Source organism: Falco cherrug, chromosome 13 (assembly GCF_023634085.1).
Source record: "Falco cherrug isolate bFalChe1 chromosome 13, bFalChe1.pri, whole genome shotgun sequence".
Taxonomy (NCBI): Eukaryota; Metazoa; Chordata; class Aves; order Falconiformes; family Falconidae; genus Falco; species Falco cherrug.
In genome coordinates, this window is record NC_073709.1 from 4,219,176 (window position 1) to 4,245,962 (window position 26,787).

Consider the following 26,787-nt stretch of genomic DNA (forward strand, 5'->3'; position numbering starts at 1 on the left):
CTTTTAAGTAAAGTAACTGCTTTATAGTGTCATGAGAAATTCAAAGTAGAAATCTTTTAAAATCTTGTTTACTGGTTTGGCTTTGACAGACTTGAAGCAGGGAGAGGCTTTTGCAGGATGTCCTTACATGGCTGACTGCACCAGTAACTCACATTAGAAGAAACAAAACAACCAGTTCAAGTTTCATGTAACTTTTTATTAAAATAGCATTTATAACTGATACATGTTGGCAGATGTTCTTTTCTTTTCCAAAAAGAGCGGTACTGGAAGGACCCCAGGCACAGGAACGCGGCTGCCCCCAGGCAGCACCCACCAGGTCAGACGGGGAAACGCCATCTACGGGGTGACGGCCGGACACAAGCCAGTTAGAGACAGTGCTGCACGTCACCTCCTACAGGGAATTTAGGTGGTTTATTTTGTTTTAAAATGAGACATCTAATGCCACTTTACACAGTCTTTTTCTAGTAGCTATAAAAATTCATGACATTCTTGTTTTTGCTGTGACCCCCCCCTCATGCTGGTCTGAAGGTATTTTTAAAGCTCCTGGCAGTACTTTGGGGAAGAGCTGGGGTGGTGGGGAGCAGAGCAAGGACTGACACGCTGCAGTCAGAGACCCTCAGAGAACGTGCTTTGGGTGGCTGTTACAGAGAATCAGGACAGCTCGGGTCCGCAGAGCAGGTGCCACAATTTTTCAGCCTCAGGTTAGTAAAGGCACATACTGCGTAACTGCCGCTCGAGTAGCGTGTGCGGTGCCGGAGGAAGGTAATCATCTTTACCAGAGGAGAGAAAGGACGCGTCAGGAAGAAACCCAGGTGATGGTCAGCAGGAGAGTGAGCACACAGCAATGATGCAGCAGCCATGCTTTACCGGCAAACACTTCCTCTGCTGCTCTGCGTTTGGAGCTGACTGGGTGCTTCATCACACAGGTGAAAACTCAGGAGTCCCATTCCTGGCTGCCTGGTGCCGTGAAGGGCAATACCACTGTCCCCAGGTCCACGCACACGAACCGTCATCCCTCGGAACGCCCGTGTCCAGCTTCTGTGTCGGGAAGAGCTCACACGTTCCCTGTGGGATTTCATCTAGTGGTATAGAGTTACTTTTAGAACTGCACGGATAACTAATCTTCAAAAATACTCTAAAATGGCCACATTTAAAATTCTGAGTTAACTTACCATGTGTAACAAACCAAACAAAAGCAATAATTATGGAATTACAGGGTCACATTTTAATTCCTGAATTTTACAGTTCAGCATTAATATCACCACATGTATACAAATGGTGTAAAACAAGTACAGTGGTATTTTTAATACAAAATAAACTTCTGTTTTATGGAAAAAAACTATACTTCATATCTACACAGACAGCCCATCTTTTTCCAAACAATAGCTAAAATTAAAACTAACTACAAAAATCTCCAAAACAGAGAAACTGCTTCAGCTTAAACTATTCCAGGAGAAATGGACCCATAACACGTATGACAAGAGTGATCTGTGTGGTGGATTGCAGCTGGTTTCATATTTCAGCGTTTCTGACACATCAATTGTCGCTGGGAAACTTCCTCTCATCATGATCTCAGATCACAAACGGGCAAACTAACATTAAAATATTTACAGTTCGCTCGCTGCTCTTGAAAATAAAACCTGGACTGTTTGCCTCTGTCAACTCATCTATTTTTGTCACAGTTTGCTTACCTACGTGGAATGTGCTTTTGTTTTTTTAAAAAGCAGCTTTCGGATTACACCCAGACTCGGGGTGCTGCTTGTTGATTCTGCCTCGGAGAGCGGTGTTGGGTTAGTAATCGTTCTGTCTTGGTCCAAAGTGACTTTGGTGTTAAAACGCTGCTAAATTCATTGCTATGAAAAACCTGTTAGTGTTTCGCAAAGGGGAAGCGGCGGGCTGCTCCAAGAGGCAGCTCCTTTAACACCACAGAAAGTGATTCAAATGCGGCATCTTCCGCAAGGCGAAGGCAACAGCTATGGCGTGTGCCGTGGCAGCCACCGCTTTGACACCAGCAGCTCCTGGAGATATTTTGGAAGCAATCATTCCTTGGCATAGACATTGCCGGATGTCTGAGAAAAAAACCCAAGGAAAACCATCCATTTTGAATCCAGCTTCTGTCTTCTCCTCTTGAAAAATAGAAATTAAAACTCATTTTGAACTGCTTTCAACAACTCAACATGCACTATAACTGCAGCGTCCCTCCCGCCAACCATGAGAAATGCGATTTCATTGGTAATACATGGTCCCAAAATCTGGATTGTTCTTATGCAAACAGTTAAATTTTCCCTTGAATTTTTTTTTAAAAAGAGGCATTGCTAAAAGAACACAACTGACAGCACCATTACAAAATTAAGATTACTGGGTTCAAAATTTTAGCTTGAATTATTTTTTTTCTTAGTTCTGTTAAACACTGGGGAAACCCTGCAATATTTTTAAAAAAGTGTTTACCATACCGTTCCCTCCCCCTGCCCTCCCGACACCTGAGACTTTCCTTGCTGAGAAGCCATCATCCAGGTTCTGTGAATACTAACCCACTTTTTAATATTTTTATATTTTTTTTGACAGCCTGAATGGCAGACTCCTTAATAACTAGAAAGATATTAAGTTCCTTGGAAGCTTTGTGTTTACAGAACTAACCCTTTCTAGCTGATATACTGAGTTTCTTTTGCTACTCCTTGCATTATCTTATATACTCATGGGAGAAAGCTTTCTGAATCAGGTTCTTTTTAGCTCTTAAAACAGTTGCAGCATTTGAAACCCCATAATAAAAGTTTTTATTCCAAAGTTTTGGTTTCATTTATGAACCCAGACGTGGTCTTTTCCTTGGAGATGCCTCCTCTTCTTCATCATCATCTTCATCATCAGGATAATCCACTAGGCCAACTAGACTTCCCTGCCAATTGGGAAAAAAAAAAAAGAAAAAAAAAAAAAAAAAAGAAATTTGCACACTGGAAAAAAATACCCAGGAAAGTGCCACGTTAGTCCATTCCTCCCCAGCCAACCTCTGCAGGACATCAAGCCTGCAGCAGGAGGTTTCTTCGCGATGCCTTTTTCATTCAAATACCCACTTGTCTTGAGACGGTTTCTGAACCTCAAGGTTAAAAAAAAAAAAAAAAACCAACGCTGGAACTTCCTTGCTCTGCTGCATCTGGCCTCAGCATTATTTAAAAAAAAAAAAATCACTTTTTAAGCGCCCCACTGGACAGCCACGCAAGCCGATGTGTACACTGCACATCCGCTTTGCTGGCAAGTCTGTGGTGTGTGCAGGAACATTTCTGCCACACTTTCCTGCAGCCTCTTAGGAGTTTGCACAGGCTAGAGTAAAACAATGCACGACTGTATGACATAAAAGAGGTATCACTATACTTCATCTCCTTAAAAATGCGTAATGGTTGTCCACCAGGGAAGGCACTAACGTAGTTCAGAAAAAAACCCAAATCTTGTCTGTATATCACACACAGCAGCACCTGGGCAGTTTTAAAAGCTGAGGAGTGGGAACAGTTAAATTATGCAGAAGATGCGAGATTAAACTGTGCCCAGCAGACATACCAACAGACCCCAGTCCCACCTAACGCCGCCTTAAACCTCACCCAAAACTACTGAGGGCTTAACGAGACAGGGCCTTGGGTGAATTGATACCTAAGACCCTGCCTAGAGGCTAACGCTAACCTCACGCCGCCGCCCCGCTGGCCTACGCCAGGACAGCAGCTTTTGTGCGAGTTCTCCCACCTTGGTGGCTGTCACCGTTGTGGTCAGGGTTGTGTTCTTTGAAGAGGAGCCGTTGGAGCTTGCTGGTGACGTCTGAGCTGCCATGGATTTACTGTTTGCACCGTTTGCACCATTGGCTGCGCTGGCTGAGTGGGAAAAAGTGAATTTGAATCCCCCAGCTGAAGTCCTTTTTGGAAGATTCTCTTTGTCTTCACTCTCCTTAGCTGAGGGACAAACATTTTCGTACTTAAGTATCAGCTGCACACCATGGAGTACAATCCCCATCACAGCATAATCACACAGCAAAGGTTGCCCTTTTTTTTTTTTTAAAGTTGTTTCAATCAACAGCTCATCTACTAACCTCACCCAAAGCACGCCAGCATTCGAACCAGGAATGGCACAGATGCTGCGGACCTGGGGACATTGCTCACTTGGCGCACACAAGCACAGATAAAGTTTTGCTTTTGAATGTCATTTAAACCAGAGGCATGCTTGGTGCAATTTAACTCAGTATTTTAACTCTAAACTAGCTTGCAAATACACGTTAGGAATTCATTACTTAATTCCATGCAATACCCCTACTCCTGCTTATGATACAGAGCACAAGCAACAGGTTTGTTGACATGGCATCTGCCAGAGCGCACTTCCAGTACCAACCAGCTGAAGTTGTGTAAATACCTTTTTTAGTTTCCATAAATTTTTCATAGCTATCTGGAAAATCATCCTCCTGTTTTGACTTCTCAATTGGAGGCACAACAGCTTCACCTTCTTCCTCTTCGTCTTCATTGAACCACATTTCTTCATCCTCCTCTAAGGCTCTTGCATCTCTGCGAAATCTATTGCTACGCAATATAGATGGAACACTGTAAGAGACACATGACAAGCCATTCAAGTCTTGCCTGCTGTTCCAGACTCGGCCAGGACCGGAAACGGCTCCTGCTGCTTCAGAGTGAACTCAGTGCGTTTGGGAAGGCAGTCCAGCTCCCTCCCCGGTTCTACCATCAGCGTAAGCGTCGCCAAAACCCCAGGTGGCAGACAGAGCCCCAGCTCTGAATGACAGAAGAAGATTCTGCCCTTCGTAAGCTGAGCGTTTTCCAAATGTATCATTTAATATACTCACAAATATGAACTCCACTACAGTAGGCCCCAAGGGAAGCCAGATGGGCGTTACTCTAACTGAAGAAGTTTTCATCGAGACTGAAAACCAACCCCAATCCCAGCCTTCAGCCGCTTCTGCCCTCTAGGAAGGAAAAAAACTGGCCAGCAGTACTACATAATGGCACTGTCATTTACCTGTTCAGTTTCTGGTTTTGTCGGTCTTTTTCTTGCTCGTATTTTGTCTTCAGTCCCTTGAATGTCTGAACATATTCGATAGATTCAAGTGCATTATAAAAGTTTTCAACTATATGTGCAATAAGGGACTTGATATCTTCCTGCATAAGAACAAAATGGCATTTCAGTCTCAAATATTAACATGCAGAAGCCCAAAAAGCTTTAGAGTTTGCTTTTAAAAGTAACTGATTCATTATCCCGAGTCGAAACTTTATTGTAAAGAACAAACACGAAGTAATCAGCTTCTTCCTTAATAGAAAAGCTGAGATCTAGAAACAATTATTGAATTTCCCATATAAACAGACCATATGCTCAGTACCGCCCCAATTCTATCGGTGACAGTTTGATTAAAGCATGGCGCTTGCTATCTAGAATTGAGCCTTCTTGAGAGAAACACGAGCTTAGCTGTGCCTCGCTCCCCCCAGAGTTGCACCCCTCTTTCTAGCCCCCAGTAACTGCAGCCGCACACGCGGGATTAGGCACCTTTTGGTCACTCATCCTCTGACACATCCCGCTGTCTCAGGCGAACCTTAACGCTCATACTGCGCCGGCAAAGGCACCCAGAGACACAAGGCGTTCTCCTCTGGCTGGAGAAAGACACCAGCTACGATATCCCATGACTAAAAACTGCCCTTCATTTTCACAGGCCACAAAGCTTCCCCGAGACTTCCCTGCATCAAGGCATCCACAGCTCAGGAGGGGTTGCAAGTCCTTGTTTTCCACCCCAGCAAGACAAGCAGCCGGCTGCCCGGCCTCTCCTGTCCACGCTCACATTGTTCCCACAAAGCTACCGATTCCGAGCTGGCACTGGCTAGGAAAGCACACGTGTGCAGGATCTCAAAGGACAAGGATCATTCAAATTTACGGTCAAACTGGCCTCGTTTAGACCCAGTAACACCCAGCCAGGCTTATTCACATATAACATATGTCACTTAATTCCTCCCTTCAAGGTTTGGCCGACGAACACCACAGTCAAGCACACAGCAGAACTTAACCCACAGGGTACTTTATGCAGACTTGCACATAAATGGGGCCGACACAGACTCTGTACCGGGACAATCAAGTAAAACCAGCGTGAGGCAGCTTACTGGCTCCGTTCTATTTGGGTATTTATCTATGGGATTTCCACTTTTTGATTTTAAGTATTAATACACTACTTCAAGGGAAAGATTGGCATTTTGTATTATTTCTACCTGAGATGTTGCACACGTGTAAGAGCTGAAGAAGCTGCTTAACTTACCACTCTGATGAATTCAAACAGCTCAATCACAGCAGAGTTGAGCAGATTGTATCTAGTTCCATTATCCAACAGAGCATTTATAACTGGTTCAAACAGGTTTCCCTTGGTGATATAACGGTTATAAAATTCATCTTTTAGACCAATTATTCTCCTCATAAAGCGAAGAGCGCCTGTATGAAGAAAGAAATTCAAGAATTTAATAACTACATGCCAGGGCTGCGACCTGCTTCTCTTGGAAAGAACGGAGCAAACCTGATGTTAGAGGAAGACACATCCCCAAACCAAGAACATTAAAAACCACTTCCTCAAAGTTCAGAAGAAACATTTGCTGACAGGCAGCCTTTCTTCCGTTCCTTGACCTTCCTGGTATTTGAATGGGATCAGGGTCCATGAATTTCTTTTTGAAATACGACAGCAATAAACTTTAGCACACGTGAAGTTAAACTGTTAGCTCCTTCCCGTTCTCTTCTGTGTTTACCTCCCAGAATCAGCCCCAATAGATACCAAGGTTCACAAAATGTCATTCGCTCTCCACCAGGAGCACTGTATTTATGATGTAATTAAGAAATGGCAGAATTTCCATTTAAATGAGATAAGACAGCTCATATGACCCTTGCTCTCATAAAGACTTGAAAGGATCACTGCGGGCTTCAAAACATACAACAATCCTCCTCCCACCATAAACTGCACTGGTCTACATCAACAGACATCTGCTGCCATTCTTCCAAAATTACCTAACAGCTAGTCAGTAATAAGTAGGAAATGAACATGAATTTTGGATTTAAGTATACACTTCTACTCATACACATCCCACGCAGTACCTACAAAGGGTTGAAGAAAGAAATCACAACAGCTCCATACTCACACAAGGCCAGAAATGTGTGTTTTGAATTCATCAAGACCAGTACTCTTCTTAGCAAATCTTTGTTCATAATGTAATTCTTGATGTGATACGTGTGGTGTTCCACACAAAAAGTAAGCAGCTCCAAAATTAAGGCAAGTAGTTGTGCCGTTTGATAATTATCTACAAGAAATATTAACGCCTTAAGTTATTAAGACAAAAAAAGTACTGTCATGCACCAAATCATCACCAAGCTCAGCTGCTACTGCAGTTCCTGACATGTTTTTAAGGGCACACTGGATTGCTTTAGGAAGCGGGACACTGAGTCAGAACAAACCACCACACACAAATTTGGCTTCCCCCCCCCTCCCCCCCCCAGTCACAAAAATCACCCTAAACTGGCAGTGGCACTTCTTCCAGGATCAGCAAGTTCCAGCTTACTGCAGTCCAGACTAATTAGCAACGTCTTCATAATGCTCAAAGAATAAGCCCACACAGATAAAAATCCCAACTGCAGAACTCGCCTACGTCTCTTTGCTCCATATTCTGCTAACAGTGATTTAAACTTTCAGTGGCAAGGCTGACTGGGGTGGGGGTGGGGAAAGTGAAACTCAGTACAAAAGCGGATGAAAATGTTTCTTCAGCTTCCTGTTGTCGAAAGGGAAGCAAAGCACCTACATCTCTTCCAATAAAAAGTATTTAAAAAAATAAAGAATGGACATATCTAACTTTTTTTTAAAAAATAAAACCACTATACACACCATACAAGTTTCAAAACTCAAGGTAAATCAAAACTTACCAGGACAAACTGTATTACTCTTAGTGGACCCAACTACTGCATCTGATAAACAAAAGAAAAACAAAAATCAGAAAAAGATTTTCAAAGCACTGTAAATATTTAAAAGATGGGGATAAACAATCAATTCTGCCAGCTGTTCACACTTTTCATCAAATCAGAAGTTTCTGTAAGCTACAGGGGAATAAACACACAGCAAAAAAGCAAGCGGAGATTTCTGTATTCAATTTACACTACAAAGTTTTAAATTCAGCTAGGTGAAAATATGTGACCTCATACTTAGGAATATTATTCCTACCTAGACGAAAGTGACTACTCTAAATTTTTCAAATAACATTACAAAATGAGTAGTACAGATATTCTGCATGTTTGGGTTTTTTTGTATAAAATGCATAAAACATTTATTCTTCTGACTTAACATGGGAAGATGGGTAAGACCAAAGAAATGTTTTTCCCAAATACATACTGGTCTGATTTGATCTCTTTGAAAGAGCACTCAGAAAAAAGTCTGACTCGAGAGACCGTGATGATGTTAGGTTTCTGTCTGTACAGTACTAGAGGCAAAAACTGCTGTTATTTGTGTGTGCCGGAGATTTCCAATTCTTTTGCTGTCACCAGGAAAAATTAAAAAGGAACAAGACGAAAGAGTTCCAAGTTGTATTTCTCTGAAGAGTTCTGTTTCAGCATTTCCGTACTACAGCCAAGTGAAAACGTCTTCAGAGTGAATCACCTGAGCACGCCGGATGCCTGGACTCATGTAACCACTGATGAACATCAAAGCATTTTGTAAACTTTTAGACTAGTATACAATTAACAACACACATCAAAGAGATACATATTTTACAAAGCACAGCATAAAGACGTGTTACCATTCAAAGCTGCAGAAAGGGCTAGCCAAACGTCTGCTCGCAGAACCGCTATCACGGGAGAAACAACAGTTTTCAGCAAGCGTCTTCCCAGCTTGCAGCACAGGCTTATCACTGTTACCAGGACTGTAAGTCCCTTGAGAACTTGGGGGGAGGAACAATAATAAAAAACCCCGACCCAGCATTACCTTTTTCACATTTATCTTCCGATGTATTAGCCAGTAGCGGTGCAGTAAGGACGTGCATACAATGGTTGTAGAAGAAATTGAGAAATTCACTTTTTTCTGTTTTCTAGAACAAACACAACCTTATTAAATACAAGCATTTGTATATAACCTTTTAAATAAAGAGCAGTAACATAAGAAGCAGCCTACAACTCTGTCGACTCCTTCAGGTCTGCCTGTGTCTCTTTGGTTGGGCCTGTAACATTGTCTTCACTCAATGAAGACATGTGTCTTTATTTTGGGAAAAGACCTGCGAGGCATCAAACCAACCTAGCTAGCACCAAAAAAAATCCCTACTGCGGATGCAAATATATACTGCAAATACATCAGCGACTCAACGCGTGTCACAAAATTTGCTTAAACCCTTGTTAAACGCAGTAATTTTATCCATAACAACATGCAAACCTTTCTATGCTAAAGAAAAATTACGATCTGGTCCACTTCACTACATTATATATAAAGATAGGTGTATCAACATACGAGTAAGATTACAACGTGTTTTCCTACATGGAGTATGCATTAAATTACAAATACATTGTACTTTGGTTTGGATTCAAAATGTCAGCAGCTGAAAGGAAGGAGCGATCCAAGTTTTAAAGCGAACTGCTACAAATCTCCTATTCTAACTTTGCTGTCTAAACACACATGAGCAATTTGGAATTCAAAAATATAAATACATCCTCCACTAACTATGGCACCAGTTGGATGAAGCTGCATCCTTTTTGTGCCATTGGTATTAAACCACTGATTTGGTTTCAGGCAGACGCTACTGGACTCTTCTTTCCCCATTTCCCATCCAGCTCGCAGGAGCCGTGATCACAGTAGTGCTATTTCCCAGAAGCACAGGACCGCTTGGTTTGATAAATACTTGCACCACGTCACATACGCATATCTTTTATTATCAGAAGTTAATGGAAAATTTTAAGCTGATCAGGCCACATACAACACTCAAAAGAAAACACATCTTTAATCCTCAGACCACAATAACAGTAACAGAGAACATCAAGTTATTAATTTTGCTGAGACAGTAAAGTGTCTTTACCCCTTTGTATTTTCTTACATTAGCTGTGGCCAACATATTCTCTGGGTCTATCAGAGTACGCAAAAGGCCCATTAACTGAACGGCTCCCCCAAGTTCAGGATCAGTATCGCAGATCATCTGCTCAATGACCACATTGATGAGGAGGATATCCTGCAAAAAAAACAACCCAAACCAACAAACCACAAAATAACTAGACACGGTTTCAATAGTGGAATGACTTCCCTAGTTTCTGTATCAAGTTTCTTTTTTTTTTTTTTCTTAAGTGAAACAGAAAAATTGTGTTGTATTTAGACACTGGCATTCTGTCAAGCACAGCCCCTCCCCCCCCCCCCCCGAAATCACTGCTAGGCCGACCTACAATCTTACTGCTGTGAACACATGGAAAACCAACTTGCTCAGACACTTCTGTATCTTACATCTACTTTTCCCTACGTTTCCAGTATCTACATTTTTCGGCACATATTGTATCCCAAATTCTGGAGAGGTTTGTTGGGCACATATTGTATCCCAAATTTGGAGTGGTTTTTTTCTTCCCCCCGCCCCCTCCCATTTGTTTTTTTTGTTTGCTCTAAAATTAGTCTATTCAGCAAATGCCCCAAACACTTTTACTTACATCATCACTCTGCTGGGCCTCTTGCATTACAAATTCTCGGACCATGGATGGACTAAATTCTACCAGATAAGAAAATATATCTGTAGCAGCAGATCTAACTTGCAGATCATCCATTCCCTAATTAAAAAACATAAATAAGCAATTTATTAGAATAAATCAAGTTTGGTATTTATGATCAAGTAAAGCTGCAAAGAATAGGGAATTAAAAGTTTTGAGAACATTTTATTACAAAAGTTTATATGAAAGACACAGTAATTCAGTTACAGAACAAAAATCAATCCCCAGCAAAACCTTTTCCCCACTATTTCCCTCCTTTAGAAAGAAGGTAAGGTTTTCTGTGAATCTGCTAGCCCTCATTTAGGCAGGAAACATATTGTGCTGCTTACTAGAATATCTAAGGTGCTGATATTCTGTACCCATTACCCACAGTTTATTGATTTCGCATAAAAGGACCAACTGTACAAATCAGTTTGTACAGAAGTTTCTGTACTTACTTACAGGCAACAAGAATTAATAATTTTACTTAAGGTATGTAATTTCCTGTGGTAACCGTACAGCTTCTAAGCCTAAAATATTAACGTAACAGGAAATACTGGGACTGGTCTAGCCCTGGAAAAGAATAATGAGATTAGGGTTTATCTAATCACCAAAAAGCTGTATGACTTTTATAGGACAGTCGGTGTCCTTTGCTAAGTTCAGAGACTGTTACTCTAGAATATCAAAACCCTTCAATTTATAGTTTCTGGCTAACATCAGCACTGATATATGATTGCAAAGGTCAGGCAGCAACAGCTGCTGGAACCAAAGGAGTGAAAAAAATTATGTTTTCACATAATGATTAAGCTGATTAAGATAATCTGCTTTATACCTCTGAAAAGACAGGATTACGTGATCTTTCGGATAGGAACAAGCTAACAGTTCAAGATTATCTAAAAATACTTTTTTGGCACTGTTCCAACAACAACAGGAAAAAAAAATCAAGCTGCCACATTAAAAATTGAAGGGTACTCTTCCTCAGCTACATTGACAAAAGGACTGCATTTATCACAGACCTCTCCCTCATGTAAAGTAAAAATAACATTAGCGATAAAGTCAGGCTACTTCTGAAAGATGTCCACAGTTTTCTGATCCTGAACGTTACAATGGATTTCAACTTCCAGCAGAACAAAGCTGTCCAATCAAACTTGCACAAAGATGCTTAGCAGATCCAGAAAAAAACTGGTTAAATGGCTGTGGGTTTAAAACATTTTATTAAAATCAGCATTATGTTTTCACTTACCATTACAATTTCAAGAGCTGGAAGAATTCCCAACTTTGCCAAAGTTTTGAAAAATGCATCTCTGTTTTGAGGTTGTAACGTCTGAGAAAATGCGCAGAATTCCTTGAAAAAGTTAACCTGTCATATAGGAAAAAACAACCTCAGGTGTACTGGATTCAGAAAACCCTGCAAGTAGGAAACTGTTACAATTTGTATCCATTTGTGTACTGGCTGGTATGCTCCTTCCTAGAAAGTGGTATCATTCTGGTTCTCTCTCCCCCAGTCTTCAACAACAACAAAGGAAAGCAAAAGGAAGTAAAACCAACAAAAAATTGCCACCAACTTAAGGGGTGAAATTTACTTCAGAAACAAGTCGCCTTGTAGCTATTTTACCGCACCTGGCATATGAGGGATTTACACTCCTGTCCGGTGTGCCTGTTGTTTGCTAGAACAAAGATGCTTCTCTTGCTGAAAGCAAGATTTTAACAAGGCATTTTAAGCTGCTACAAGGTTCAATAATGTTTGTGATATAACTATTAGGGACTGCTGGTAATCCTCACAGTCAAAGGACTTTATAATCATTCAAAAAGACCTTTTAAGTACAGTGAAAAAGGCAGTGTTCATACGACAAATGTAAGTGACGTGGTACGTTAATGAGTACTTGGGAGAAAGTATAACTTGAGGTCTAGGACGTCAGCTTAGTGCTTTCTCAACAATAAAATAATTATTTAGAACAAATAAATCAGAGCTTACCTTGCAAGAAATACCTTGCTAGTGAGTACATAAAAGCTACAGTCGAAATGATTCTAGGGTTACAAAAAAGTGACTGCAGAACCAGAACAGTTTTGGTATTTCTACCTAATCCAGACCTGCAGTTTAAAGCATTCAAAGAACCACCAAGACCACTGACTTACCAATTCACATCGCTTGTCATCATCTGTAGCTTCATCTGTTAATTGTGCAAAAACTTCAGACAAAAATTTCTCGTCTTCCTGTGTAACACATAAGAAGAACACACCTTACACAATGCTTCTTAAAAGTTAAATCATAGGTCTGTACTGGGTCCCACACTGTAGGAAGTCAACTTACTTTAAGCTTAACTACAAACAAAAAAATACGCATTAGTAGATTTGGTAAATAAGGGTGATTTGGTCCCGTGTCTGCGTCGCCGTGTCATCCCCGGCCCCCTTCCCCCTTTTTTTTTTTCTCCACACCTCCGTTATTTTATCACAAAAAAGGGAAATGCGAGTACGCATTCCAGAGGATCATTCCCAGGGCCCTGTTTCAGTGCTTATTCTGCGCGGTGGAAGCAGGTCCAGACCAGAACCACACGTTAAGCTGAGCACAGGTGATGGTTACTACAACTGCCTTCTGAACCACTGCTCTCTAAAGAACATGTCATCTCCTTTCCTTCTCTGCCATGCCACCCGCTGTGGTTTTCAGCTCTGCCCTACCCCACACACTCACGGTATGATTTGCTACACACCCCCACGCACCAACGTTACAGAAAACGACAGCCTTTGTTCCAGGCTCCCGCCCTGCAGGTAGCCTTCCAGGGCAGCAACCGATGCACTTGTACACTACAATCTACCAAGCAAAATACAATTTTTACCATGCTGTACTCCAGTTTAACACCTCCTGCGTATTGATTACCCTTTTCTGGATCTGCAGCACTGCAAACATTTCCTCAGCCCACCTATGCTAAGGTGACTAGATTTACACATTGCCAGGTCGCTGCAGCCATGTCCCCGTTAACCTTACCCTCAATGAAACAACCTCTCCCACTTGTAGAGGTTTGGATTTTCCAATCTGGGAAACTTTTGAGTATTACTTGCTTTTCTTATTCAGATCCTCTACTACCAAGACATTTATTTTTAAGTATACATAGGAAAACATTTCACTTCTTGTTAAGCATTTCAGTTAGACCACTGCCTAATACTCAAGAGGTACAAGAAAACCAGGGTGAACTCCATCACCTGTCAACTGGGCACTTTCTGCGCTCTCTGAACGCTGATTTCTCTGTGCTCCTCCATGTGGAACACAGTGTTGCCATTCTCTCAAATCAAATGTCTCTGTTACTTTTTAAATACAATATAAATCTTAAAGCAAATAGTAACATTATGTTACAGCATTACAAAACTATGCATCACTGCACTGATTCAACTCTATAAACTTTACTTACGCATTGAATAAACATGAATGGAATAGCAGCATTCCAATAAATATATATATATATAAACATTACATTGCATAACATAGAGGGTATTTTCTGTTTTTGTGTGCTGTTACTAAAATCCGTACGCTTTATTAGACTAACATAATACAGAACTTTTACAATTACAGGAAAGCCTCACAGATTTTTTTTTCCTGAGTATTTTAAGATGTGGAGAATGAAGTGCTTTACAAACAAATGATACCTGGAATCAACATCAGAGCAAGAGCGCAACATACACAGACTTAGTAGTTTATTCTAAGCTTTGCTGGCTTTAACAGCTTAATTAAGCCAGTTTAAAAAAAAAAAAATGACCATACCACAATTAACCACAGATAGGCTAGAAAATCTCCACTACAGAACACCTGGCAACAGAAAGATCTCTTGCTTGTATAAGGCTGCCACACAGTGCAGGCCTGACGCCCTAAAGCGAGGCTGGACCTGGGTTTGTTTTCTGTGCTCACTCGGTTTCCCACATGCTGCCCTTCATGGACAGCAGCACCGGGATCTACTGCTTCGCAGCACGTAGCAAGGAGCTTTACTGCTGCAGCAAACACAATCTCTTACTCCTATAAACTGCATTCTCCTAGGGAGCTTTGCCAGTGTATTTAGGGTAACAAGACTCCTAACGTGTACACCAAACCCAAAGGAGCTTTAGAGTTCTTGTGCCACAACAAAAAGCCGATTTACACCAGGGGACTGTGAAAACAGTCCTGAAGCTGGGGTCTGTACCACCATGTAATTTTCCTCAAGCGTAACTATCAAAAACACCTCTTCTGTGTGTGCTTTCTTCTTAGCTTGTATTCTCAAGGCAGCTTAAACGATGCAAGTATCAACATTAAGCCACCATGCATGCCTCGATTTGTCTTTAAAACAGACAGGCAAACCTACGTGCCAGATACTCTCTCTACTGTGGCAAAGACAGCAGTGAGAGAGCAGCAAAGAACCATCAGAGGACTTCAGAACTTTCTTCAGAGAGTACTAGAACCAACAGGGAATCATAGCTTTCTGTTACGGCACAATTAAATATTCAGTACGGTAAAGCCTAAATGAAAAATAATGAACTTTAAAGAGTTAAAAATCTCTTAAATGGAAAACAGGACCGTGGCCTCAGATGATAATACGGAAATTATTTTTAGTTTTAGAAAAGTAACGTATGCAAAAGAATGAAAAGGAAAATCTTTAACACAACGTCATTAATTTTACAAGTGGGATTTACTTCTGAGTTTCTTTCTGCTATTCAACCACAAAGAAGAAACCAGAAAGAAGCCTGAAAGCTTATTCATGCAATTCTCTGCAATTCTGTAGTTTTGATTTTTTTTCCCCAGTCACCTACTGCATTCTTTAGAAATATTCCTTATGGTAATGTTATTTCTCCAGTGCCCTGATCTTTCCACAATTTTAACTACCTTCCCCCTTGATACATTTTCCTATTTCACCCTATTTTACAGAGACTATCCACGCCCAAAACCGACAGGTTTATCATGTTCTATTCTACACAAATGAACCATTTTGCTAAGGATACAGATCAGAAACAGAATAAAGCCACTCTGGTACCCATCAGTTTGCACAACAAAATTGAATTGAAAATACCCAAAACGCCACGAAGTTCACATGCAGCTCTTCACCAAGGCGCCATACACGGTCCAGCTTGGTTGTCACACAACTACTTTTAAGCCTGCTTCTGGCTACGAAGTATGCAGTAATTTTTTTGATATAACGACATATTGGTTATTTATTAATTATTACTTCTGGATGTCAGTATGAAGAAAAAAAGCCCAACAAACTACTTTATACTGCAACATAAACATTTGGAATTAGTACCATAAAGTAACAGTAGTATAACAGGAATGGTTCTGAACATGCTCTTTTGAATCAGATTCAGAATTTGTTATACGGACAGCACACATGTGCTTGAGATAGAATACAAGAAGTTGCTTGTTCCCTAAATACCTAGACAAAACCAGCTCAAAATGTGTATGTTACTTGTGAATAAAGGAGAAGAACCTTTAACTGTTTACAAGCCATTAAAAAATATTAATATACTCACCTGAAATCTACGATTTTTAAAATACAAAATAAAAGGTATCAGAAATAAGGGGAAGCATTCAAAACACTACGCAAATGAAAGCGTGTATGATTAACTTACACAATGTTAAAAGAGCTGTAATCAATTTTGTAACTACAGCTAGAGGTTTCTATACATAATCCATCTATACCATACTAAACCCACTTACCTGCAACATACTGACAATCTCAACTTTGTTGAAGAAAATAAAGGAAGTGAGGGTAGAAAGAAAATTCTCTTCAAAAACAGATGGTGTCGGTAAGATGATGTCCTGAATATATTGTACCCTGTAAGTCTGGTGGATTTTTTGCCTGAGTTCAGAGTCTGTTATAGGAATAACCTCCTTAAATTTTGCTGTTTTGGTCAAGAACTCCCTGTGCCGTTTTGGCTGAGCCAAGGAAGGATCATACTCAAGGCATCCAACAACATCCATAATACACTCATCGGAAAACATCACCTCAAACAGAGTTGCTTTGTTGAGGAACAAAATTCCTCTAATGATTTCATACAGATGATGTAAGCCTTCGGTGTTCTCCAGATTCTCGCAGACCTGGAAAAGCTGTAGTAGTTTTTTAATATAGCCTTCATTCTCCAAGGCCAGCGCTAGCTTTTCTCTACGGATGGGTGAGGAGAGAACAGAGGTAACTAGGTCAGCAATCTCTTCAAGTTTGTTGAGTTCACAAGTAGGAAGGTCAATCAAAGGACTAGTTTCAGGCATTTCTTCTATGTGTTCCTCTTCTGACTCAATAAGGTCCTGCGTGACTTCCACTGAAGGATCTTTACCTTGAACCTAAGAAGAAAGCACACATAATTACTGTCTCATCCCAAAACATACATAAAAATAATCAAGTCAGTAACAAGAATAACAGGCACGTAAGCCCTCCTATACCTTCTTCAGTTGCCTAGAAAATGTCTGCCTGTGCAGAAGTGTGAGTTTGCTGCCTCTAAATTCTACATTTAAAATTCCCTACCGTTATCCTCAATAGTACCCTAGCAATACCTGTGCAGATAAGAAATCTGAAGCACCTTGGAGACGAGCACAAAATAAGAGAAGGATGTACCAAAACCTTTCGGTGTCTCAAACAGAAGGACATGAAGCCTTAAACTCATAGGAAGAGCCCACAGCTATACCAACATTAAGTGAAACAACAAAAAGACCAAGAACAGAGGCAGGAAAAGGTCCCAAGTACTGAAATCGAACAAGAGAAGGAAGCTATTGTGTCCCACTATGCTTTCCTTCCGCCTCATCTGTCCCTTTAGCTCCTTTTCCCAGTCTTCCACATATCCTATACTTCTCATTGCCCCCACTGATCCAGAATTTGTAACCTCCTGTTGTTAACTCCTGCAAGGAGGACTGCATGTTATGCAGGAGTCTCAAAGGACAAAGCAGGAAGAATTCTGGAGTCTGATGGCAGTGCCTAAGGTGTACATCGCCTGAGCCCAGGGAGACCTCCCCTCACACCGGCCATCAGCTCAGCCCCAATTTCAAACCAATTTAAAACCTGGACTATTTATTAGGCACATACACTTGCGGTTACTAGGATCCATTACTTTCAGAACTGGCTGAGAAGACATTATACCCCAAAACATGCTAAGATTAACAATGCATCTAAATCGCCTAGTTTTTTCAAAGGAAACTGCTAGGAAATCTGAATTCTATGCTTCTTAACAGCTTTACATTGCATCATTTCAATATCTGAGAAGGTTATGACAAATTCCAACATGAAAGCCCAGGTTTCCTCTTTTAAGTACACACAGGCACAACGCCATTGACTTCTTACTTCCAGAGTTGAAAACATAAAACCTACGCTGTTTCATAATAAAACAATGACGACTGAAATACCTGTAACACGCAGATGGCCTATAAGACTTGGGTCTTGATGAAAAAAAGTATCACTGACATTGCTGTGCTCATACAGCAATGCCACCCGTGTCTCTCACGGTGAAGTATCTAGCCTCCTATGCGTTACAACACATTTTCAGTTCCACTGCACTCCAACAAGTCACCTTCCTAAGGCTGCCGGGCAGAAGAACAATGAAAATGCAGTACTCTCGATTTTCCCTTTCTAATAAAAACAACCAACCCCTAACATGCCTAGCACCTGAGTTTCACCATTACATTGATTTTTCAGAAGAGTGAAATTCAATTATGAATGCAACAACTACTGTTCTAAATAGCAGCAACTTAAGATCTTCAACAGAACAGCCACAGAAAATAATGACGAGTATGTGCTTCTCTTACAAGTAGGTTTAAAAATTACAGCCAATACATAAAGTCACAGAAGTCACAAAAACATCTGGAAGAAACAGAATATTAAAGTTAACTGTACCTGACAGATTTTTTCCCAGATTTCATCACAGCCAGCTTTTTCTTGAAAACTCAGTGCTAAATCATAATTTTCTGCTTCTGACCAAACAATCAGGGTGTCCTGTTTAAACGAAAAACAAAAAGAAATAACTGTTTCTGAAAGAGGTCTATGCTGCATATTAATCTGCATTCCACCAAATCATATGTCTACAGAAGAAATAATTTTAATTTAGAAGTTACACTTGTCAAAAAAAGAACATAAGACACTAAAATATTAAATCACCTGTTCTGCCATAAGGGACATCGCCCTTCTTTCTTTGCTATTTTATGACCACTACCTCATATATTATGTATTTAAATATGCCTTTTTTCATATCCAGAGCACTTATAATGGTATTTTTCTGCAACACACTTCTAAGCCAACAGCCTTGAAAAGGGAAAGCACACGTTGTAGGAGATTAAGAAAACCTGCAGTATAACAATTTAAGTCTTTTGAGATTTAATAAAGTAGAAACAAAACCCCAGTATTACAGTGTTTCCTCCTCAGAAAGGGTTTAATACAGCTTTCACAACTTGAGAAATAATGCCTAACTAATGTGAAAATACTCTTTTCTAAATTAAAAGACATACAGCCTGAGTAATATAAAAATTCTTTAAGTTCTTACTAAAGTTAAAAGCATCTTGCCAACAGGTATTTTTGTTTGAGCAAGCTTCTTTTTCTCTGTCACTACTGCCTCCATCAATTCAATTTCACTTTCACAGTATATCTGGAAGATTCAGCTAGAATTTCTGAATAGAAGATTTTTTTATGACATATTAGGACACCTGCTGCTGTACTGTAAGGAATGTAAGCCTGTGCTTTAACATTCAAACACATAGTTCAGCATCCTACAGTAAACTCATCTTCATGTTAAAATGTTCAAACTGAATGGCTCTCTGCTAATTTTGCAGTACATGTCACAAGCTCCAACAAAATAGTTCAACGTTCTGCCAAGTTTGTTGACTTCCTGAACTGTTACCACATCTTTTTTTTTTTTTTTTTTTTTTTTACAAAAAAAGAAAAAAAAATCCAGCAAGCCCTTGCTTAATAGTCAGTAAGGTAATTTACTTCCCACATTTACAAAGGTCAATAGTCACCACACAGCTTATCAAGGCTATGAAGTCTTTACCTTATGCATCACTTTTACAGTAAACAAAATATTCAAAGTGATATCTCCAAGCTTAGCAACCAAACTCAAACAAATATATGACTGGCTTAAAGATACCCAGTATACCTCAGGAAACTCCAGGGGCAATAAGCAACAGATGCAGCTGTCATTTCCCCCTCGCATCTTTACCCTCAAGATACTTCTTGGTTCCCTTTGTGCACCAAAAGACACGAAACAATGAAACTGATCAATTAAAGCGTTCACTCTGCTAAAAGGCCAACCCATGACATGGTATTGTACAACCATCCCCGTCCCTCACGTACCCACCAAAGACAGGACAAAACTATAACTAATACCCAAGTGATCACTGCTACTCATGAACCTACTGTCAGACAGCACTCTGTATATGTTTTTGATAAACAGGTTAGTTTAGGTGGTTTAAACAGATGTTTGCTAGCACAGCTACCCAGGCTTAAAGAGGGCAGGGACTGCTTGTAAGTATTTCCGCTGGCAGATGTGAGGGGACTAACATTTGGGACAGGACTGCTGACAAGCAGCTGGCACGGGACAGTAGGTAAACTCACCAGCATAGCTATCTGAAAAACACACCTCTGTCTCAATAAACAACTAACCAGCTGCTACAGTTACCACTCTGGAACATGAATGAAAATCAGCATCACTGATACGGCAGTAATTCTTCAGTTTATTTCTACGGTAATCTTAATCTCTTAATATCCATGTGTAATTGCATGTTTTGGGGGTTTTGTGCTCGCCTTTTTTTTTTTTCTTTCTTTTAAAGTTTACTATAACATCTTGCTCTTACAGCAACATTGTTGACAAATGCCCACCAACTGATAAACTTCCCTCTTTCAAAACATAATCACAGGTCACACACACCAAAACCAGCAGCACTCCCACAAACTCCTTTTTTTTTTTTTTTTCTTCTTTCTTGTTTCTACATAGTCCTTTAAAGTTCTGGAAAGAACTGAGCTCACTGCACTATGGTCTTAACGCTGTTCATGAGAGTTGTTTATTTATACTACTGTATCCTATATTACACTTGCACCTTTATTCCACAGTCACAAATATTAATAGGTAGTATTGCTGCTTTTGGGCTCTGATTCACGTGCGCAAATGGGACAGCTTCATATAGCTGACACGGTTTTTGCTTACAGCTGTCCACCCTCATCTCTGGCTCCTGGACAGCTGAATCTCCATGTTTACAGGGTGCCATTTCAGTGAGCAGTTAACTGGGCTTCAAGGAAAAAGCAGTAACTGTCAGCTGTGGGCACTGAAAAGTCTGATCAGCTCCCTGATCTGGTTCTCTTTCAGACATTAATCAAAAAATAAGAATTCTTAAGTACAATTCTATGGCTGTTAGAGAACTCTGAAATGCTTATCGTGAAACATTCTGTGGAATTACTGATGCCCTGACACTCAAAATCGATACACTTCCAGGTAAGCTGAGACTCAGAGGGGGGCCACATACATGAACAAAGAGGGACACACACACGAAGAAATCCTATTCGTAGCCCAAAACGATTCAAGTAAGAGAAATAGTGCAGTAACTAAAATGACTGCATACATCTATAGATACTGCACTCAAAAATTTTGTGAGAATTCTCGAATTACTGAATGGTACTCATTACAATCTGTACTGCCCACACAAGGCAGAAGTTATGTGAGTTTCTCCAAAAATATTTCTGAAAGACTGATAATTTCCTAAGAAAATATTTGTCCAATACCAGTATAAAACCTACTTGTCTGGCGAACACTTCCTGCATGACCTAGGCCGGCCCACAAAGCCCACAGACGGACATCTTCCAGGCCTAGCTGCTGCGAGAAACTACCACTCCCACCCGCTCAGATTAGCACTCGCGGTGCTGCTCCATCAATGAGTAACAGCAATGTTCCTGAATTTACTCAAACACAACATACAGACAAACAAAAGAAGAGATATTCAGAACAACAATTTAAACTAAGACTAGTGCAAACCTCTCTTCTGCGTTGGTACTGGTTTGCACAATGTCTGCCTCGCCACCTCTCCTTGTTCCTGCACTAGCCCTCAACCTCACCACACCAGCACGGGTGTGCTGTACAGTGAACCAGACAGGGGAACGTGTGCTGATAAAAATTAACCCAGCAGAAGAGGTATTTCAACGGAATCAGTTTCTTCACCTAAACTGTCATGCAGTAACATGAATACTCGTGCTGGCATGAAAGAGGAGTGAAGAAGCCCCCCTGGCAACTGCTCAGGCTGGTTTTAACAGCACCCCTGCAAATGTGTTAAATCCTGGCCTCAAGGAACTCCCACTTTGCCTCAAGCAAATTTTTCTGTTCTCAGGAGAGTGACGGCAACTCTGCAAAAGACAGTATTTGCACACGTTCTTCCTCTCAAGTCTGAAAACAGCGCGGACCTAAAGGACAGTGAACATCAGAAGGCAGTGTTCGCACTAAGGATTTCTGTAGCAGTTTAAAGTCTTACAGCCGTGGAACTGAGAATTACTGCCTGCATAACTGCGCTGGAGGAACAAAGCACAGGATGGACCCACCTGATTTCTCACTGAAGACACGCTCTTCTGCCAGTTTTGCCAGGGAACAGTAACCTCAAGCAGAGGGTGGAACAACAAATGGGTGTGGTAACAACTTTTTAAATTGCTCCTGCTACAGCTTCCAGAACACATCTGACCCTGCCCTTTGGCCAACACAGAGTGTCCAGTGGAGTTATGTAACTCTCAAAGCCTGTGCCCCAAAATATAGGGGGATCTAAAGCTCTCCAGGCTCTCACGTTCTTTCCATACATGTAATAGAGATTCTTCTATGTTGTATGCCGAGCTGCCCAACACCTATTGTCCAACCCGAGTCCTATTTCCCTTGAGAAAGAGGTCACGATTACAGCACACCTAACACCTTGACAGAATTGGATTCTGCACCAAAGCTAGTGACCACAAACATGATTTGAGAAGGCAGGTAACAGGCCTGCCCTGTTTACAGTTAGTTAATAGTTACAGTACTACTTAGCACAAGCAGTGTAATACTGGGAATCAAAGGATGATGCACAGCAACTAAAAACCAACTGGTCTTTCTTTTTTCACAGGATGTTGTGCAAATCACAATTTAATTGAAAACTACCCTATAAACCCATTCAAATAATTTATAAGATGACAGATGCACAGGCAGGGCACGTTTCCCTTCCATCAAGCCACATCATCTTGTGGCTTTCCCCAAAACCAAGATGATCAGCACCTTAAAGAAAATCCACAACTGAACTCTGGCCAGTGGAAGACAGAGCTCTCCTCCACGCTGCCATTCACCTGCAATCATCTGCCCTGGGCAGATCAGTACAGCCTCAAGTCTTGAGGCTACCCTGTAATAGGCTTCCACATTCAAGTAGCAGGGCGCTGGGGGAATGACTGCCTCTCTTCATCTCTGGTTAACCAAGACATTCTGCCTCAATCTTACCACCATTTTTAAAAAGGATCTGTTCCCAAGACGCCCAGGTGTGACTACTACATTCTTTTAGTGATGAGACTGAAATCTCACAAACTAAGAAAAGCATGGGGATGTTACATTAAGGTCTGCTTTCTGCTACTCCACGCGGAAGCACGTAAAACTTGAGGACAAAGCTCCGTCAACCAAAAGCTGTCTAATTTCACAGGTTAGCTAAACCTAGAACCTGTCTCTGGAAATCATCAACTGTGATTCCTCTTCCAAAAAAAAAATCCCAAACCAAACTTCTTCAAAAGAGTGAACAGTGAAGCAAACACTTTCAGCCATGAGGTCACAAAAGCATTAGGGTCAGTAATAAAAGCCAATCAAAATAAACCTCAGCCCGATTTCTTCAAAACTACAACCTATAAAGACTTCCACAAGAAAACCAACCACAGAAGCTACTTAAGTTACTTGAAACTTTGCTACCAATTAAGTAAAGAAGGCTTTCAAATAATCAGTTGTATGAAGTTTCGAAAAACAGCCTGCAAAAGAAAGCACTTTAAAATTTTACAGCAACATAATCTGCATTCTTATTTCATTATGTATTAGTTTCCTCTGCTAAACAGGAAGGAATTCAAGGCTCTTGTCTTTGAACTCTGCAGAGCTCCATGAACACCATCCTCCTTCCTCAGCATGGCCCGCCCCAGGAGAGCCTGTGACTGTCATCCACCTGACTAAAAGAACTAATACCTCGTAAGTGAAAAGTGGAAACCACAGGAAACAGAGCTTTCTGAAAGGCTAGGTTCCAGACTCTGACTCGCTCCTAACTTAAAAGTGAGCCAACCTGTGCTTGAGAGCTAACAAAACCTCTTTCCTCAAATTCTCGTAACGTAACATGTCACTAAAACAAACAAAATCCTTAAAGATTTGTCTCTTCATGACTTAGGAAGAACACAGTTACTGTTTTCTAGGGCTGAAACACTTCTGGATACCATAATGATGAAAAGTACTGAACAAAAGGAACAGAGAGTCTACTGAAGAACAAAGAAACAGACAGAAAAAAACTCCAGTAATAACCATGAGAACAATGCAGTTAGAGACACCACAAATTAACGCAAAAGGAAAAAGCAATAAAAGCAGAAGAGACTTAGCAAGCTAATTTTTTTAGTGGATTAAACAAAAACGACCTATTAACATCGCTCCCAACTGTTTTACTTCTTTGTTTTGCAGAAGGCTTACCCCTAGGAAACGCAACCGTGCAAGTAAGTCTCACCATGGCCAGCCACTTTGCTTAGGATAGCCGAAGTTTCCAAAGCTTAAAACAAAAACTAAACAGCAACAATGAAAGAAGTCCCACAAAGACAAATTCCATCGTGTTATTTCCAGAAAAAGAACTTAAGAAGTAAATAAGCTGTAGCAGAACTGGCCAAAGTTTTGCCTTCTTAATTGGGCAATTATTTCATACTGCCTGGGATAGGAGACAAGAGTTACACGTGTATTTTTCTAACTATATTTCCTGTAATAAGTTCAACATTTATCCAAATTGCATACATTCTCTTCAAAGCCTGAAGTCCAAAAGCGTTTTTTTTGGAGGTCCATACTTTTAATTTCTAGAACGTGAAGTATTACAGCACCCACACGCTTCTAAGCAAGTTTTTCACCTTTATGGAAAACACCATTGACAACTCCATGCCATGCTGTCTTCCCTTTTTTTTTTTTTTTCTTTTTTCTGGAAAATGCAATTACTTTTGAGTGTAAAACAATTCTTCAGCATCAGCAATCAGAAAAAAATAAAGCTTAGCAATAATACTTGCCTGCTGTTTTTGATATGCAGTATTTGGATTTATCTTCGATTCTAACAGTAACGAACCTGGAAAAGTTATGAAGACATATTTACTGAATTTACAGAATCAACATCACGCATCTTATAACCGCCCACGTGCCAGCCAACATGTGCTCAATCTAATCTGTATCTTACAGAAAATCCAGAAGAACTACCTTCTTCAAACCTAATTCCCTAAAATAAACCAGGTAAGAGAACTGAACAGAAATATCCATATTAAGATGTACTTTTCTCTTCCAATTTAGACCAAAATTCTCTGTAGCCATGTTTTTTCTCCTGAAACCTGGTGGACAACTAGCTTGTTTCAAGGCCGCTTAGCAAACCTACACACATTTGCACCAGGTAACACGCTGCCCAACATAAAAATGTTTTTGCCCATAGAAGCCACGTGGGCCATTTGCTTTTATTTCCTTCAACTGTCCTTCAGAAGTGAATCATCTAGATACTATAAACCTTTACCTTGTGTATGCAAGTAGTGTATGTATCCTGGCAACAGCTTCAGAGTAATTTATACCAGTCTTAGGTGGTTTATTTAGCACATTAGCACCTGTCGGCTGACAAAGTGGCATGTACCCTCCTCCCCCCTCCAAAACAGACCCTTAAGGTGACTTTAAAGCGCAATAAAACACGCGGAACACCAGGCAACTCAAACACAATCGGTGAATTTCTAAGGGTAAAAAACCAAAACCCACCAACTTTTTACAGTAGCAAGAAGGGGAGGAAAAGAGCACTTCAAAAGCTAGCAAAATCATTCTGAAAGCGAACAAAATGTCGCCTCATGTAATAACAACTTTTAACTCCTTTCAGTCAAAAGCGACGGAGCCGTGCAGGGGATCTGGCAGCGAAAGGCTAGGGCCGCGGCCCTAAGCACCGCTGCGGCTCACCGGGGGAAGGGAACTTCGAGCGGAGCCGCAAGCTACAGGGAAGAAAGGGGGGCACAAAAATAACGATCGCTGTCCTCCGGCGCCTTCCCTGCCGACCGGGGAAGGGGAGGAAGGCGCCAGCAGCCGGGCCCGGCGGCGGCGGGTGTCAGCGCGAGCGGGCGCGGCGGGGAGGCCCGCGGGGCCGGGCAGCGAGGGGGGCAGCGAGAGGGGCAGGCCCGGGCCCGGGCGGCCTAGGCCTCCGCGCAGCCCCGGCCACGCTCTCACCGTCCGACTCGGCGCGCACCAGCAGCGACATCCCCTTCAGCCGCTCCACGTAGGTGGAGGAGACGTGCCCGGTGCCCCTGTCGTCCCATTGCCGATCTTCGTTGAGGGTGTAGACCTTCACCCGCCGACGGGTGTCCGACATGGTGCAGCCCCGGCCTCGGGCCTCCGCGCCGGCCCCGGGCGCAGGCCCGGGCCCGCTCCGCCTCCGGGGGGCGATGGAGCGAGGGCGGGGGGGGGGGGAGGAGGGGGGAAGCAGGGCGGCCGGGCCGCTCAGGGGCACCGCGGGGCCTTTAACGCGCCGCTTTTCATGGCTCCCTGAGGGCGAGAGAGCGACGCCGCGCCCCGGCTCGGGCCCTCGCTGGCGCCGCTCCGCCGCCTCAGCAGCTACCGCCGCGCCGCCGCCATCTTGTAACCCGACTCTCGCCGCCTTTCTCTTCCTCCCAGCCCGGCCACGGGCTCCCCTCGCAGGGGCTACGGAGGCCGGCAGCTGCCGCCGCGCCGCCGACGGGACGGCGGCGGGCGGGGCGGGACGGGGCGGGGCGGGCCCACCGCCCCTCGCTCCCCCGGCCACTCACACGGGGCTGCCAGCGCTTCCCGGCTCTGCCCAGCCGTGCCTACCGCCGCCCTGCACATTGTCGAGCAATTTCACCCGTGAAAAAAAATTTAAAAAGCTTGAAAAATATTATTTCATTGTTAGAGCCTGGGAGC

General features: G+C 41.8%; 2 protein-coding genes across 6 annotated transcripts in view; one reads left to right on the forward strand and one right to left on the reverse strand.

The window, feature by feature from the left end:
- The window catches only part of CFAP36 (cilia and flagella associated protein 36), a 20,854-nt gene extending 19,031 nt beyond the window's left edge, over positions 1-1,823 (forward strand). The window contains exon 11 of the mRNA XM_055725364.1: positions 90-1,823. The gene's annotated coding sequence lies outside the window, so the exon portion shown is untranslated. The remainder of the gene's footprint in view (positions 1-89) is intronic.
- On the reverse strand, positions 1,203-26,539 carry PPP4R3B (protein phosphatase 4 regulatory subunit 3B). 5 transcript variants are annotated; one of them, XM_055725355.1, is made up of 16 exons: positions 26,080-26,539; positions 24,903-24,958; positions 18,531-18,629; positions 16,370-16,990; positions 12,835-12,912; positions 11,942-12,058; positions 10,663-10,779; positions 10,050-10,199; positions 8,972-9,074; positions 7,921-7,962; positions 7,146-7,304; positions 6,281-6,450; positions 5,002-5,141; positions 4,387-4,571; positions 3,730-3,854; positions 1,203-2,893 (listed from the first exon to the last, which is right to left on the reverse strand). In XM_055725355.1, exons 1-16 carry the CDS (start codon positions 26,219-26,221, stop codon positions 2,798-2,800), a joined length of 2,400 nt encoding a protein of 799 aa, XP_055581330.1. In that variant the 5' UTR covers positions 26,222-26,539; the 3' UTR covers positions 1,203-2,797. The 5 variants fall into 5 exon arrangements, with proteins under 5 accessions (XP_055581330.1, XP_055581328.1, XP_055581329.1 ...); XM_055725353.1 differs by having other exon boundaries at positions 3,730-3,932; positions 4,387-4,550; positions 26,080-26,538; XM_055725354.1 differs by having other exon boundaries at positions 3,730-3,932; positions 4,387-4,550; positions 10,068-10,199; positions 26,080-26,537.
- Between the last annotated feature and the right edge of the window lie 248 nt (positions 26,540-26,787).